The sequence below is a fragment of the Plectropomus leopardus genome, chromosome 13 (assembly GCF_026936395.1).
Source record: "Plectropomus leopardus strain MGB_pleo_1.0 chromosome 13, ASM2693639v1, whole genome shotgun sequence".
NCBI classification, from domain to species: domain Eukaryota; kingdom Metazoa; phylum Chordata; class Actinopteri; order Perciformes; family Serranidae; genus Plectropomus; species Plectropomus leopardus.
The window spans coordinates 8,927,963-8,944,432 of NC_142188.1; the positions used below are offsets into that span (position 1 = coordinate 8,927,963).

Below are 16,470 nucleotides of genomic sequence, written 5' to 3' on the forward strand. Positions count from 1 at the left end.
TCGTGAGTGTGATGGGAGGTACTGGACATTTTTGTGGTATACTGAAATTCAAAGATCACGTCACCGACGGCTGCCGCACCACTAAATTCATTAGTGTTATTGACAAATATGCTGTTAATTACTGCTAATAAACTATTCCTCTGATTGTTCTTCAGTTGCCAGTTTGCTACGACTATTTATGACTATTAATTTTGTAAACAATAGTATTTATCGCTTCATTTCACAAAATGACCGAGATTTAATTGACATGACAAACTAGTCATTAGTCAATCAACTAAACAATCAAACATTAAGCAACCAAAGGAATGCCTCAATCAATGTAAAATATGTTTCTATATATATTAACAAATAATGATAAAATTTTGAATAATATCTAGGAAAGTTATAGGAACAGGAAAAGACTAAAATGTTTTTTGTTTTGTTTTTTTTTTAATAGAAAACTGAGCATTAAAGATACTTAATGAATTAAACAACAACAAAAAAAAAAACAAACAGCATGACAAAGAGATTTTAAGGCAATAATGTACCAAAAAAGAAAATATCATTGTCTCAGTTTGTCTTTGCAAAAGGCTGCAGCAACAGTGCGAACACACTGGGATGCCTAAAACACGAGGGACACACACGCACACACAGACCTCCACCTTCTCTCTGAAACCACAACCATACACAGTTCTAATGAACTGATCCAATGTGTGTCAGTTTCTATTCTCGCTGTTTAAGAGAAATTACGCTCACAGAAAACCACCAGCTACAAACAGGCTCCATCGTCAGCCACGTTTAAGGCTTTCATTCAGAGTTACTATCAGTGACACACACCTGTCTGCCATATTTTACTGTGCAGCTCCAACACGTTTCCTGTTGTTTCATTTAGACTATAAATCAGTGTGTGTTACCCTGAGTTATCAAGATCTTCGTCCAGAAATCATTTTCTGTGCATTCTTATTACGGCAAGATGAGGTTAGTTAATCACTGGTTTTGATGCATCACTCAATACACCATGGCATTAAGTTCCCAACTTCTGCAAAAGGGGATTTTGACTAACAAAAATATTATCAAATGGGCAAAATAACCTTAAACAAACAGCCTCAACGGGCAACAAAAAACATCTGAGACTGGAACAGGGAGCATTTAGGGAACCAGATAGTTCTGAGCTTTCAGCTTTCTGACTGACTCTAAATATCAAATTCTGAATATGTTAATTCAGTCATTTCAGGATGTGGACTTTCTCGAAATTGTGAGCGCTCAAAACACATCAAAAACGTGTTGAGGGAAAGCTCTTTTATCGTCATGAACTGCACCTTCAGTTCACATCCATAATCAACATGGGAACTGAAAATATATCAATCTGGAACTCATCGTGGGTCCTCTCCGTGTGGATTTGGTGCAGTGGTTCCTCTTCATCTTTAACCGTGTCTTTACACAGACTTTACTAATAAAGCAAAAATAAGATTTAACTTGCAGCATCCTGTTGTTTTTCTCACTTGAAAGTGGGAAAGGCTCATCTTGTTTCAAAGTTCTCAGAGGGCAGAGTTTCGGTCTGACTGGCTGCCTGGCTGAGTGAGGCGAGTTTACATCTCTCATTTACAGTCATCTAGAGAAATGTGTATGCGTGTGTGTAGGTGTGTAGGTGTGTGTGTGTACGTGTGTGTAGTTGTGTACATAAGTTAATGAGAGTAAATGGGTGCACCTTTGTAAAACTGTATTTAACTTCATATTTGTTTTACTTTCTTGCATTTCTTTGTGAGTTTGATGTGTTTACTGTGTGTTTGTACCGCAGTAAGAAACAGTAATTTAGACCTCAGTTTACAGTAAACTCAGCATTAAGGTGGAAAGTACTCATCATACCCAAAATATGTCTACAAATGTCCATTGGTAGGGTTTTAAATGTACAGTTCAACCCAAAATGAAAGAAACATATTCTTCCTCCTACCAGTAGCACTATTTATCAGTCTGCACTGTTTTGGTTTGAGTTGTCGATTGCTGGAGATATCGGCCGTAGAGATTTCTGCCGTCTCTCCAGTATAATGGAACTAAATGGCATTCTGCTTGTGGTGCTCAAAGCTCCAAAAAATAAATTTGAAAAACCCAACAACAATGTCTCTTTCCAGAAATCAAGACCAAGTTACTCAAGATAATCCACAGACCTTGTTGTGAGCAGTTTCATGTTGGAACTATTTTCTTTCTTCCAAACTACACCCAAAAACCATATCACTGCGCCGAATGAAGCGTGGATCTACTCGTGGACAAAAGGCTCTTGCTTGTGACATCACAAGATGTAAACGTTATTAGCGTCCTCCTCAGTTAAGCTTCACTGTTATCTAGATCAGTGGTGCTGGGCGAGTTGGCAGTATGCACGATTTCCTCTGCACCGAAATATGGTTTACAGGTATAGTTCAGAGGGGAAAAAAATCGTTCCTACATGAAACTGCTCACAACAAGGTCTGTGAATTATCCTGAGTAGTCATGATTTCTGGAGAGAGACATTGCTGTTGGGTTTTTTAGATGTATATTTCAGGGCTTTGAGCACCAGCTCAATTATATTTATGAGAAAACATCTCTATGGCCAATATCTTCAACACTCAGCAACTCACACCAAAATAATCTAGATTGATAAACAGCACTACAGATAAGAGGAAAAACATGTATTTTTGATTTAGGCTGCACTGTCCCTTTAAATTAAATTTGTATATTTGCTTTGTACGTGAAACTCAAGGTGAGAAACAAATACAAATAGTGTCTTTGAGTGCATGCGTGTACCTTGGTGAGGTAGTCATGTATGTTGAGCGTGGCGAGCTTGGTGAGGTGTCCATTGAGGCCCAGGGCCATGAGAAAGCCTGCATACTCATTAGCCAGCTCAGGGCTCTTTGGCTTGTTGTAGGCTATCCAGGCTGAGTCCACCTTAACAAAGAAAAAGAAAGTCACGTTTATTTGTACAAGCATAAGGAAGGTTTGTTTACTGCAGAGAGCAAACAAGTTACCAAAGTAAACTTAAACAACTGGTGCTAGACTTTCTATGAGTGTCTGAGTAATTCCACATATAAGAAGTTTCAAGGCTTTTAAGGCATCACAAATGTCTTAAATACGTTTCATGTCAATTAATTTTCATTTTATCCGGGTTCCATAACATTTTCATATGCAAAACTTCAAAACTTGCCTGCTGTTTTTCAAACAAATCACATTTAACCCTATTCAAACATGATTTCAGCTAGCTTACACACATGGAAGGAGAGACAGAACTTAAAAGCTATGTATGTTGACATCTTCAGAAAATAAATGTGCCATTATGTTACTTTACATGGAAGGCTATCCACAAAGGATGAAGGGAACGATTTCATAGCTAAAACATAGCTTTGAATAGCCATGACTTTCTAAAAATCAAAGTGAGGAATCAGCTGCAGGTACATAAAAATGAAGGCCCGATTGAGACCTGTTTTCAGACTGACCCGTGAAGCAGGGGCGATTTTGAGTCCAGCAGCGACTCCGTTGTGGAAGCTGGGCCAGCTGGTCATGTTGGGAGGAACATCAATGTTCCCGCTGTTTAGATCTACCATAGTGTTCCTAGGAGAGGCGCGGCCTAGGGTAGAAAAACAGAAACACGCAATAAAATCTAGAAATAAAAACAGAGCTAAAAAAGTAAAATTTCTCTTCTTTATATTTTTCTGTTGAAACAAGGTGTACATAATTTATACATAAATAATGCATGGGTGACTGTCCTGCTGTAACACAAAGCAGCAACAGCTTTCCCTTCCCAGTTTGTAAATGCTTTTGCAGTCTAATCTCCTCGGAGAAGAGCTATCAATGCTGTTCATGGGTAAAAAATACATCCTGCTGTATTTCTATAAAGTTATCAATTTTCCTGATTTAAAGCCATTTCACACCAGGAATTCATTTTCACAACACGGCTCATTTGCACCAGACCCAATGTGCATAGTTGCCATGTGGAAAACGCATATGCAGATTTTCCGTATTGCCCTAAACCACATTTTTGCATTGCACTGGTAAGACAGTTTTTAACCTCAGGAGCCCAGAGTATTTATCAAATTTCCTGTCTGCAACACACTTTTGAATATGTCAAAATACCCCATACTGCTAATGACTTGTTAATGTTAATGACTTATTAATGTAAATGCATAGACAGAGGCCTATATGCATAAGTCAACATGGTCACATTACCTGTCAGGTTGAGTTTTGGGACAGGTAAAGGTTCAGTGGGCACAGGGTGATAGGAGAACAGAGTGAAGAGGCCTCTGCCAACTGGAAGAGCCATCGTCCTCTGACACAACTGCAGGAGTCTGGGGGAAAATACAAAGCCAGAAAAAAATATACAACTGACAAGAGAGTGGGTTACTCTGGAATTCAGCGGGCATCCCAATATTTTTCTATGTAAAACCGCAAGACAGAGACACGGAGAGGACAGAGTTTCAGCGACAAACAAAAGATGCACACAGTGAAAAAGAAAAGTAACAGAAAGAACGTTTTTGAGAAAGACAGACAGATCTAGACTGGCATAACAGAGTGACAAAAATGAAAGGACTAAGGACTAAGGACTAAGAAGAAAGGACAGAAACCACACTGTGTTCTTGGACCCAGAATAATGCACTATTGTGTTGCTGTTTGAGATCATCTAAATTCCAATAACGTGCAATCAGGAGACATGCAAACATTCAATTAATCAATCAAATTGTATTTATACAGCACTTTTCAAACAAATCAAATGCAAATCAAAGTGCTTTACACTTTGATTGAAGAAACAAAAACAAGAACAACAGAAGAAATAAGTAAAAATGGATATTAAAAAATAGAATAAGTATAAACCATATAATTGTAATAATAAGACACTACATAAAAGCCAGCCTAAAAAGACAGGGTTAATCAATCAATATTATTCTCACTTGTTCTCTTTCTCCTCTATGTACTCGTGATCAGAAACCTCTGGTAACTGGACCACACTGACCCTGACCGGCCTGGAGCTCTGCAGGAGCCTCCTCACCTCCTGGACCCTCAGATCCTGACTCCAGATCAGTCCTGTGACCTGGAGAGGGAACACATCAAATGTTCACACAGAACGCCTTCATTTATAAATTCTAACACTTCAGTATAAAAAAAATCAAGCCTTCTTGAGATAACAAATAAATGTGAAAAAAATAGTTCTAGAGTGAAGACATAATGTGTGTGTTACCTCTTGTATTATGTCAGACATCCCATCTTCCTCCTCATCTGCCTCGGTGGTCGCAGGAGGCTCCAAGGACAAACCTAAAACTTCAGTCTAGAGACACACACACACACACACACACACACACACACACACACACACACACACACACACACACATTTTTCACATATACACATACAGTCACAATGATAGTCTGAACAGTCTTCAAAGACATGTATTTTATCTCAACAACTTTAATGGTTCTAAAATTTATTCCAAAGACGTGTGCCCATTAAAAAATTGCAGCCTATCCTACAAAAATGTTGCTGGCATGAAGGCAAAGCATTTTTGGGCTACATTATGGGAAATAGAGCTACAGTGGAGTACACTGCTGAGGGACCGTTTGCTACACACACATCCAGTTCCCTTTGGCCACATTCATTTTGAAAAAGATGTGCACTGTTTGCTACTGTTTCTGGGTTGAACAACATTTTTCGAAATGAGGTGCAACAAGTTTCTGAGGTAAATTTTCTTGTGGGTGGTGGATGTGTCATGGATGGTCCCAAATCTGCAGCGGCATGTAGATAAATCCTATTTTTCAAAAGGCAGTGTGCTTGCATAAAGAAGCAAGGTGTTCAGCACACAGGGACAGGGATTTGGATGTAAAAATACTCAGATACTGATTTTTTGATAAACAGTATATTTGGTATATAACAATAGGTTAATAAAGAATTACCAACGGGATACATGATTAAAACTGGAAATTGTGTTTTTAATTTCACTGAGCCTTTACGTGAGGAATGCTTTAAACCAAACTTTAAATACTATTTTATGCACAAAAAAAGGAAGAGATTGGAAACTTCTGCAAGCAATTTGGCACTTTTTGGGGTATTGCAGGGACTGGGCCTAGCTGTGAGGGCTCAAAAATATCGCAGGATATAATGGACTTTGCGTACATTGTCTGTGCTCACAAATACCTGGTTTGGACTGAAACTCTTCACTAGGGTTGAGAAATCTGACTCAGTCCACAGTCCACATACTGTGATCTAAAGCTTGATAAAAAGCTCCAGATGTTTAACGCATTTCACACTCACAGCTTTGCTCTTGGCCAGGGTCATCTTGTGGGCTTGTTTGGTCAGATCCTGTCGCCCAATCAGCAGACAAACCTCCTCCGACCAATCAGAACACGGCTGCTCCCGGCAGCGGTAGATGGCCTCTCTGATTGGCAGAGCCACACCGAAGGGGACGGACTCCAGGTCCTTCAGGGTGAAACCTAAACAAGTGAAAGGAGAGGGCATCTATTATCTCTGGTTAAACAAGAAGCGTTGTCCTAATTCTCTCTGAACTTGTGTCATAAAAGGAAGAAGAGTTACTTCTGTTTCAAAAGCTCCTCCAAATAAAAATATTTTCCCTCTGTTGGTCAAATGTGGTTTAATGGTGCATTCAGGCTTTAAACTCCACTATTTTTTATTGTTGGTAGCCTGGACATGTGGCCAATCAGCACATGTGAACCCATGTTATCTAAATGTGTACTTCAATTTTAAATGGATTTTTTTTTTTAACACCTTTTTAAAAAGGATTGTGGTTTTACTGGACAGGTGTGAATGTGTAAATTGCAGTGCAGTGTTGAAAAGAGGATATGGCTTCAGCACAACTTCCTCTGTAGAGATAAAATCTTTAAAAAGTCCTGTTAGTCTTACCTTCTGAAGTGAGCCAGACCACCAGCTGCTCGGCCAAACTCTCACTGGAGAACTTGACCTTCACACTGCTCTGTCTAGAATAAAGACATATAAATATTAGTAACAACAATGTCTACTGACTATCTAAGTCTAATGAAGCAATCAATAATGAAATTAGTATTATATATAATAAGATAAAACATTAGTTATCAAAATGAACATTTTCTACATTTTCACACTTTTCAACCGGTCTACAGGTGGCGGCAAAGCACTAAGAAACTCCGTAAAGCACCACTAAAACCAGTGAAGGCAATGAAGAAGAACACCTCCAGCTCCAAAGGGAGTAAACATACAGGTTTCAAAATTTTAAAGAGGACCTTGTATACTCATTTCCAGATCTATACTTGTATCTTGGGTTTCGACTACAACATGATTGCATGCTTTAATGTTCAAAAAACAATTAATTTTCCTCATACTGTGGACTTAATTCTCCTCCCGAAAACCCAGTGCATCTCTGCACCATCACTGCAGCCGTGCATCAACTTTAACAGAGTATAACAGCATTTTCTGTTGTGGAAAATCACCAATTAAAGTTTATAAACCAAAATCTTTTCAACTGGACATGTTCCAGCAGGAATTTGATCCAAAAATTGGGGAAAAATCAACCAAGATTAAATGTTTCCCTGTTGTTAGCATGTAGCTACATGTAGCAGTGTGTGTAATGTAAACACTTGCAGAAGCGTGACTGTAGAAGAGGCCCATAGAAAGAAATTAGTCACAAGCTGATGTCAACTTGTCTAAAAAGTTCAAAACAACAACAAATTCGGAATATTTAGAACGCTCTGAAGCCTGAGAACTTTCTCTAGGTCCCCTTTAAAAATAAGTAGGCCTTTGTTTTAAGGCCTCAAGGGGACACACAATATATTCTGTTGAGTAACACTGAAAGTAAACAAAACTTTGTTTCTAAGAAAACTCCACATGGCACCTTTAGGATTTGTCTAGATTAACATTTGCATGACTTTTAAAGTTATAATAGCACATTTTATACGATATGTAGACACGTATAAACTCAACGCCCATGATTTGTTATCATGCATGACAAATCCTCCTATTATAGCTGCTCTAAAAGATCACCAAGCTCCTCCTCTCATTGCAGTGAATTACTGTGTGAATTACCTTCTGTATTGCGGTTCACTGGCGCAGGACTTCTGGCCTGAGAGAGACAGCAGGAGAAACAGGTCAACAGGTTCATTCATTTGTTCTCCTATCTGTGAGATGTCAAGTCATGCTCACTGAACCTCTTAAAGGAAACTGCAAACTCTCAATTGTATCAAAGCTATTTTAAACCTTCACTGATTGGTTGCTAAAATCTGTCACTAAAAAGGACAGGCAGTTAAATTACGGATTAAATGAAGTTGACATTTGGTTTGTGGCGAGTGGAGGGCTGCATTCATGTGGAATGACATCAGTGTGGTTTTGTTTTGTCGCTGAAAAATGTCAACATAGAGGTGGGAAAAAAAGTCACTCTTAATCTCTCACAGCACCCACAAAGTCAATGACCAATTCTTTGTTAGTAGAAAAGTGGGTGATCAAATACCTGCAGTGACTGCTGTCAGCTCCCCACTGTATGTGGTTTTTTTGTTTTCGAAGTAAAACAAATAGACAAAATCAGGTGACACACATGCATGCGTCACTGCAGTCTGCTTTTCTTTCTGTGTTAACTGGACCCTGAAGCAAGAAACTATGGGACTGGCAGGTAATAAGAGCTGGTTGTCAATAAATGTTCACATGCACAAACACACACAAACAGAATCAAAGACAAGACAGAGACAAGTAAAATGGTCTTTAAGAGAAAAATGAAGCACACACACACCTGCAGAGAGCTTGGCCAGGTACTTTGATACATCTGTCGAAGTAGCATTTTCATCTCCAGTAATGTAGAGAGCATAACTCTGAGAAGAGAAAATCACAAAGAAAGCGAAATACAAAGATGAAAGAAAAAAATATTTTAGATCTTTTGAAAGTAAAGTAAAATCCCCGGTTATTGATGTTTTTTAAAGAAATAAAGATAATTTCAGAACTATGTATAATCACATTTGAGGTCTTAGTGTGGACTTAGATGACCTGAGGTTATAATTTTTTTATTATCAAAAGCAGTTTACACACTTTTTCAATGTCCAGGGTAGCACACAGCTTGTACATGAAAAGGGTGTTTATTTGTATTTTTCAGTTTATATAAAGGTTGCCAAAAGTATCAATACTTTGACACTTTTCAATACTACAAGTTTGAAACAATGCAATATCCATCAATGATTGACTCAAAAGTGGTGTAAGTACCACTGCTATAAAAACAAACACTAAACTACAAAAAACAAACTAAAATAATACATCTATAATCAGATTTTCAATCCATTGCTGCACAGATGAAACAAGAAGGAACAACAGTTTTTTTTGTACCAGCAGTGTGTGCAGACTGTAAAAAATCTTAAAATACCCTTTTTTGTTTTTTCTTCTTGCCGTGGTATCAGAAGAATAACTTCTTTTTTTTTATACAACTACTGAATCCAAGTTTGAAATTCTGGTATTGTAACCACCTTGGTCTGTATTTACATTATGGTCATTTTTAACTGTTGAAATGACGAGTAACTTCATAAAAAGCAGGTGAAAAACATCTGAACTAATCATCACATTCAAAATAAAGTAAGTAACCTGATTTTGACATTTCAACTAATAAGCAAAAACTAAATATCTGACAGAAAGAGTTGGACTGAAGCTTGAGGGACTCAGAAAAAAAAAAAGTCAGGAGGCTATTTAGAGTCATGGGGAGGTGAACCAGAGGGCTGGCTCATTAACCATTTCTATCATAATAGCATTACTCTTCCTACTGCAGATCCTGGCAGACATTACATTCATCACAATATGAAGCAGCATTGTGTTAGGAGAAATCGTACAAAGGTCGAAACAAAAGCTAGAGCTCACAACCAAAGCCTCTGCATACAGCACATGTTCACATACTGTACATGTACACACAGAAGTGAGTACACAAGATTTAATAACCGTCTGTTTGTATCCACGCCAGTCTGTCTAGTACTTTATCTTCAAGAACACAGTGTGGCTGATATGAAGCAGTTAAATATAGGTTCAAGTAATCCAGCCAATATTAGGCAAGATAGAGGCAAGAAGGTCAGACCTGCAGACTAGAGAAACCTGCGCCACCCACGGGCAAAAAAAGGAGCAGCAGCAAACGCAGAGATGCTCATGTGCATCGCCTACACAAACTAAATCCTATCTTTGGTATTATATATATTTAGTCAAATTTTAGATGTTACTGGAATCATAATGTACACAAGGTGCTGCTTGAATAAGGCTCACAGAATAATTAAGGATCCCAATTAATCTGCAAACAGCTTTTCTTTCCCTGTAGACGTTTGAAGATAGCACGAGACACACCAGGCCAGCACTGATATCATTTTTCCACCAACATGGAACAGGCTTCACTGGAGTTCCTGCACCTAATTTTGAACTGTTCCTGAGCATTTCAACCAAAAATAAATTGGTTCTGAGCCCAAAAAGTTGGATTTTAGCTGGAACTGATAAATGCCAGTTTTTTCTTTACCTGAACGGTGTGTCAGGTTGGAAAGAAAGGATGGAGAATGCAAGAATGGAAAAAAATGAAAAATTATTGGAAACAAAAGAGCATCAATGTCTCATTAAGAGTTAGTTGGTGCATGTTTTTTGGGTTAAAACAAATATGTAAATATGTAATAAAAGAACAAAAGCTTGCAGATAATCAATGTTACAATTTTGAGACTACTGTTTACTTCCATTGTGCTTTGTGCAACACCCTTTCTTGATAACACATCCTTGATTACAATGGTTCAGCGCAAAACTGGTGAAAACACAGGCTGGTTTGCTAAATAGCACCAAGGTTCGGAGAATCATAAACGAAACCACAGCTTCAAAAACTAGTGCTAATTTGGAGGAAAAGTGGTATGAGAGTCTCAAGAAGAGCTTCTACCTTCAGGACACTAGAATCCAAAATGAGGTCGAAGCTCAATAAAATTTACGTGTAACTGCTGAATTCTTTTAGACAACAAACATTTTCTACTGCAGTGAAAGGAGCTGAGCAATTTGACACAGTTTTTTGGTCTGACATGTTTTTTAAGTTTGAAACAGTCTAATTTAAGCATAATTCCTAAAAAATGTATCCTATTCAAGACGGTCGATAATTAAAAACACTGAGCAGCTAATAGGCGAGACAACAATTGCAGTCCCGTGAGGACGTCGACTACATGACTGAACAGATTTGTCACTATAGAAATTTCCATTTGACACAGGAAATGTTACATTTAACTGTTCACAAGAACTTTTAATGCTCACCTTTAGGATGATATGATGCATTAGTTTTTTTAGGATCTTTTTTTACATTATGATCTGATCCATCTATATGCACGTATTGTAAATATCTATCTATATGTTTCTCTAATTTGTCCCTCAGTCTGTTTCACAACAGTCGTCATCACCTTCGTCATCCTATAGAGAAACAATGGCAGCAGGCAGCTGGAAACAAGGCACGTTTCTAAGTGCATTTCCTTTCTTTGTAAGTGAAGGTTGAATCAGGCAGCATCACACACACATGTGTGTGTGCACATCTCCAGGAGTAAATGCTCTTTATGTTCAGAAAAAGAATCACAGACATGCTACACAATAAATTATCTGACTGTGTGTCAATCAAAGCTGAACTCTTTACCCCCTCTCTCTCTCTCTCTCTCTCTCACTCACACACACACACACGCACACACACACACACACACACACACACACACACACACACAATCAACAATGGGGTGATAAAATGTATAAAAAGGCCAACAGAACCTCGTCAAAATACAAACACAGTCATACATCTCTATGGTTGTCTTAATACTGCATCATTTTTAATAAATCAAATCTTTTTTGCAAGTCAAATTGCACTATTGTTAAAATCTGAACCAACCTTCTTATTGCAGCTGCGATTCCTCACTCCCTGTGACATTTAACAAAATATGAAAACAGCCTGATTGTGTAAGCTGTGTGATTTGGCTGAAGTGTAAAGTAAGTCACATTTTCTTTTGTGCTGTATAAGTCATGACGATCTAAGAGAGCTAATTTTCCATGAAATGGCTGGACAAAATCCTAAAATATAGATAGTGTATAGATAATGGTTGCAAATTTTGCCTTTAAGTTTTTTTTCTCTCAAAAGCCAGGAAAGGATTGACTATGTAATCTGTATTGGTGGTGAATGATATGAATTTGGTTTCGGTGACATGATGCACGTCATCACACATTTAAAAGATTACGATTGCTCAAAGTGATAAATAAAGCTTTGGTCGTACCAGAACCAGCAGCCTGGTCCTCTGACAGATGCCGGGCAGGTAGGGGAAGGGCAGGATCTCCTCCCCTCTCAGACAGCTGCTGAGCCAGCTGAGCACACAGGGTGGCTCTGGCCTCAGGTAGGACGGACGCTGCATCTGACCAATGAGAGCTGCAGAGGAGGAAGAGAAGGAATTAATAAATGGAGCAAATGAGAGTTGGAACAGAAAAGCTAGAGCCCTTTTAGTAAACACAACCTTTTTGTAGGCCTTGTGATCTTCAAAAGACAATCAAAAGGTGTCAGTTAAAAAAACTAGACTTTTCTTCTTTATTTTAAGGACAATTTAAGTGAAGTCAGCATATGTGCATTTACTTCTGGATTATTTTCTATTTCATGTCATTTCATCCCTTCCCTTTACACCAGTATTACAAAGGCAGCAGTACAAATGTAATACCTGTAAATGTGGACAAAATAACATAAACGCATTTAGTGGTTTTTGTTGACAGGCGCCCAAAAACTACCAATAAAGACTGGTTACAAGTGCAACTTCACCCATAGTGAATAAAAGGCTTTTACTAAGATATTACAGTAAAGTACCTTGTTCTTCTTGTTATTTTGTCCAAACCTTGTGTATATTCACTACTGAAGATGTGTGCTACAGGAAACCACAGACATCTAAAGTATTATTGTTGAGTATCAGCAGTAGGTCACCCTGCCCTCTCTATTTCACTACAACATGTCTTGTCTATTTCCTGACCTGATACCATTATTAGAGGATCAAATGGGTCTTACCCTGGTCGATGATGCAGCTCTCAGTGAAGCCACTAATTAATGAGGGGTAGTCTCTCCAGTACAGATCCACATACTCTTCCAACTGGAGGTCTCTGCAAACGAAATAAACCTATGATATATTTTTAAATTCCTGTTAATCAGTAACTCCATATGTATGAACACATCACTCCTCGCGAAGTTTCGAGTCTTTTATCAGAGGTTTATTAACTGTGCTTTGTCTGTGTCCTTCACAGTAAATTCCTGCAGGACACTGATTAAAATCTAAAACTAGCTCTTCATTCTCACAGAGCTTCTGTGGCATTTAACTTGTTTTTGAGCAAAAATTAAACGCACGCTCTGAGTAATTAACAGCTGTGAGTCGTGACCATTCTGCTTTACATCAGATAATCAATAGTTTTTAATCGCAGTACCGAGCTCTGCCTCCCACACAATTTTCAGCTGTGCCTGTGTGGGTGTGTACGTGTGTGTGTTACACACTGGGAATATTTTGTGAATGTATGTAAGAAGTGTGTTTGCCTGTAAAACGAATCTTTAAAGTAAGTCCTTCATCCCTTCAGTTTACTGTCCTCTCAATACGTATTTTTAACACCTGCCTTTAACTTTTGTGTGTCATCATCACCTTGTGAACCTTCTTTCTTTACTATCGTGTGTGTGTGTGTGTGTGTGTGTGTGTGTGTGTGTGTGTGTGTGTGTGTATCTGTTAATGCACACAATCACCAGGGATTACAGGAATAATTTAAGCAGCATTGAACTGAATATAAAAGTATAACCACCAATTAAAGGTCATCAACAAATTACATTTCCACAACAACAATTCATATTGTTGCCATTTCCTATTCCGGGAAAAAGCAAAATCATAACAACAAAGAAAATACAGTACAAATACAATTTTCCGTCCTAAGTTGCTTCTCCCTGACTGAGCCAAGCTGTGAACTGTGTGAAAACAAACTTTTAAATTAACTATATTTCCCATTACTGGCATGGAGGCTAAGAAATATACTGCTGTAGACACCACATTAGAACAGATTCAAGGGTCACATAACATACGCAAACGAGGACGCAGTAGACCAGCAACTCTTGCAATCCACAAGGTAAAATTACTGCTTTTATCAATGGAGTTTTGTGGCTTTGAAGAGAGCGATTTAATGGCATCAGTTCCCCTTCACAAAGGCCTGTCTAAAGAAAAGGTAAAGCAGTAAAGATATTACCCTGACTATGGATAAGTTCCTCATAATAATCCACTTCAAACAATCTGAACTAACCCTTTCAGTTATTATTATTTTCAGCACTCTAACCTACGTCACGGCTTTTTGCTAACAGCTGAGTGGGTGTTTTCATTTGAAAAGCCTGGAAAATAACACAAATGTACCTGCCCTTAAAAGAAAATCAAATCACTCCAGCAAAAAAACTCCTATTTAAACAATTGGCATCATCATTTTAGCCTTAACCAGTTACCCTCATGAAGCAGTAAAAGTATAAAAATTTGCACCATAATTCATAGCAGCCCACATACGAACCAACAAAGGCCAATTAGTCTGAAGAGCACTTCACTCTCCCACTCCACCTATTCTGTTATTGTCATTGTCACCAGTCACTTGACAACCTGTTGGAGCTTATTTCTCAGTACACATCACCAAAGAGCCTTCATTACACGCACGCTTTCAATGAAAACAATAAAGTGTTTCTCCTCGTGGCAGGAGTTAAATGTAGTTGGATGAAAAGCAGACCAGGTTTTGTTTTTTTGGGATAAAAGGCACATGTTTCTCTGTTTTGTAACCTTTATGTATTAAAGCAACAGTTTCACACTCATTCAGTTCTACGATTATTTTACTCCTAAAAATCATTTGCATATATACGATATAAGCAATCTACTCACCTGACCAATCTGCACAAGCCACATGCAATTTACTGTCCTTTGTAGGAGCTAATACAGACATTAACACCACAACACCCCACACACACACACACACACACGCACGCACGCACACGCACACGCACACGCACACACACACACACACACACACACACACACACACACACACACACACACACACACAGAGGTCGTGGTTACCTGGCTAGCTGTTGCAGCAGACAGACCAGTGATGAGGCTCTTGCTCTCTGCAGCTCGTCCAGCTGCAGCTCCTGATAGAGCAGATGGAGAACGTAGAAAAGAGAGGGAATGTGAGGAAAGAGAGGAGCTGAACTGTCCAACTTCAGAGATGGACTGGAGTGAGGGGACGCCTAGGACAAAGGAAGATGGAGAAGGAAAAAGAAAAGTAAAAAAGGTGAGGGTAAAAAGCAAAGAACGATGTACATGAGATGTAACAGGGGAGATGCTGTTATTGTAAATTTGTACCAAACTGACTGTGAGAACACACAATAAAATGAAAATAATAGTAAAAGTAGTTATTTTAACTAAGATATGCTCATCTCTGAGGCTAAGGCACACCAAACCGACATCCAAAAATTTATGGCAACATGAGACTACTGTTGCTTCGCTTCATGTCACCTGTGTGTTGGCCAAAAACGCACGTGAACACACTGCAAAGAGTACAACTAACTAGCCAAATAGCACATATGTTCTGTCAGGACCCTAGTTAGCCAGTTAGCACATTAACAACACAATCCAGTGTTAAAAGAATAAAGGACATTTACCATGTGCCAGTGAATAAAAGCACAAACCATCAGGAAGCGTTTCTGCTTAAGAGCTCATGGTCTACAGCAAAATAATCTTTCTAATATAAGTTTCTTTTGATCTCACTCCTTCTCGCCTTAAGGTGTTTGTTTACTTCCTTCCACACCATAAAGACTAGGGTGGCAGACGCTCACCAACAGCCCAACACTGATCTCACACACACACCCGTCGGCTCTATGACCCCTTCACCAGCACCACCCATCACATTTCATCACATTTAAAGTTCTATCTGAAAAGTTTTCATAGAAGACATAGCAATCCTGGCATTGTTGAAGAGAGAGTTACTTACAGAGGACAGGTCCACAGTTTCTGTAGTGAGAGCATTGTTGGAGCAGACAGGTTGGGAATTCATCTGACGGTGGTAATGAGACCCCAACAAGTACTCTAAGTCCTTAACAGAGAAAAGACAGAGATAAAAGCCCGTGCAAAGGTCCTCTAACCAGTTTTGAATATCAAAATATATATACTGCAATGAATCAACGGAATATTTTGTGTATTAATGATGGCTGCAAAACCATCGCCACATCTAGGCAGTCAAGGAGTCAACAGCATTCTTCAGCTGAATCAGGCTCATGCAGTTCCCTCAAACACACCATTTATTTATTATTATTTTCTCCATTATGTTACACGTTTATTTCAGACACACAGTAAAACGGTCCCCTCGATTACAGGGTTTGTTTACAGTGCTGGGCTTTCCCTTTGTCCAAAACTGTTCAGAAAGCTGAGAGCTAAAATAATTTTTTGACTCGCTTTCCATGTGTCAAAGAAAGAACTGCCACGTCTTTCAGTCTCTGTACAC

General features: G+C 38.6%; 1 protein-coding gene across 2 annotated transcripts in view; it reads right to left on the reverse strand.

Annotated features, from left to right (window-relative positions):
- The window catches only part of anapc1 (anaphase promoting complex subunit 1), a 56,683-nt gene that overhangs the window by 23,910 nt on the left and 16,303 nt on the right, over positions 1-16,470 (reverse strand). For both annotated transcript variants that reach the window (XM_042502205.2, XM_042502204.2), the window contains exons 21-33: positions 15,961-16,062; positions 15,048-15,217; positions 12,977-13,068; positions 12,207-12,355; positions 8,705-8,783; positions 8,008-8,044; positions 6,853-6,926; positions 6,247-6,425; positions 5,180-5,266; positions 4,893-5,032; positions 4,174-4,292; positions 3,444-3,574; positions 2,758-2,898 (exon numbers count right to left, since the gene is read on the reverse strand). In XM_042502205.2, coding sequence (XP_042358139.1) covers positions 2,758-2,898; positions 3,444-3,574; positions 4,174-4,292; positions 4,893-5,032; positions 5,180-5,266; positions 6,247-6,425; positions 6,853-6,926; positions 8,008-8,044; positions 8,705-8,783; positions 12,207-12,355; positions 12,977-13,068; positions 15,048-15,217; positions 15,961-16,062 — 1,500 coding nt within the window. The remainder of the gene's footprint in view (positions 1-2,757; positions 2,899-3,443; positions 3,575-4,173; positions 4,293-4,892; positions 5,033-5,179; positions 5,267-6,246; positions 6,426-6,852; positions 6,927-8,007; positions 8,045-8,704; positions 8,784-12,206; positions 12,356-12,976; positions 13,069-15,047; positions 15,218-15,960; positions 16,063-16,470) is intronic.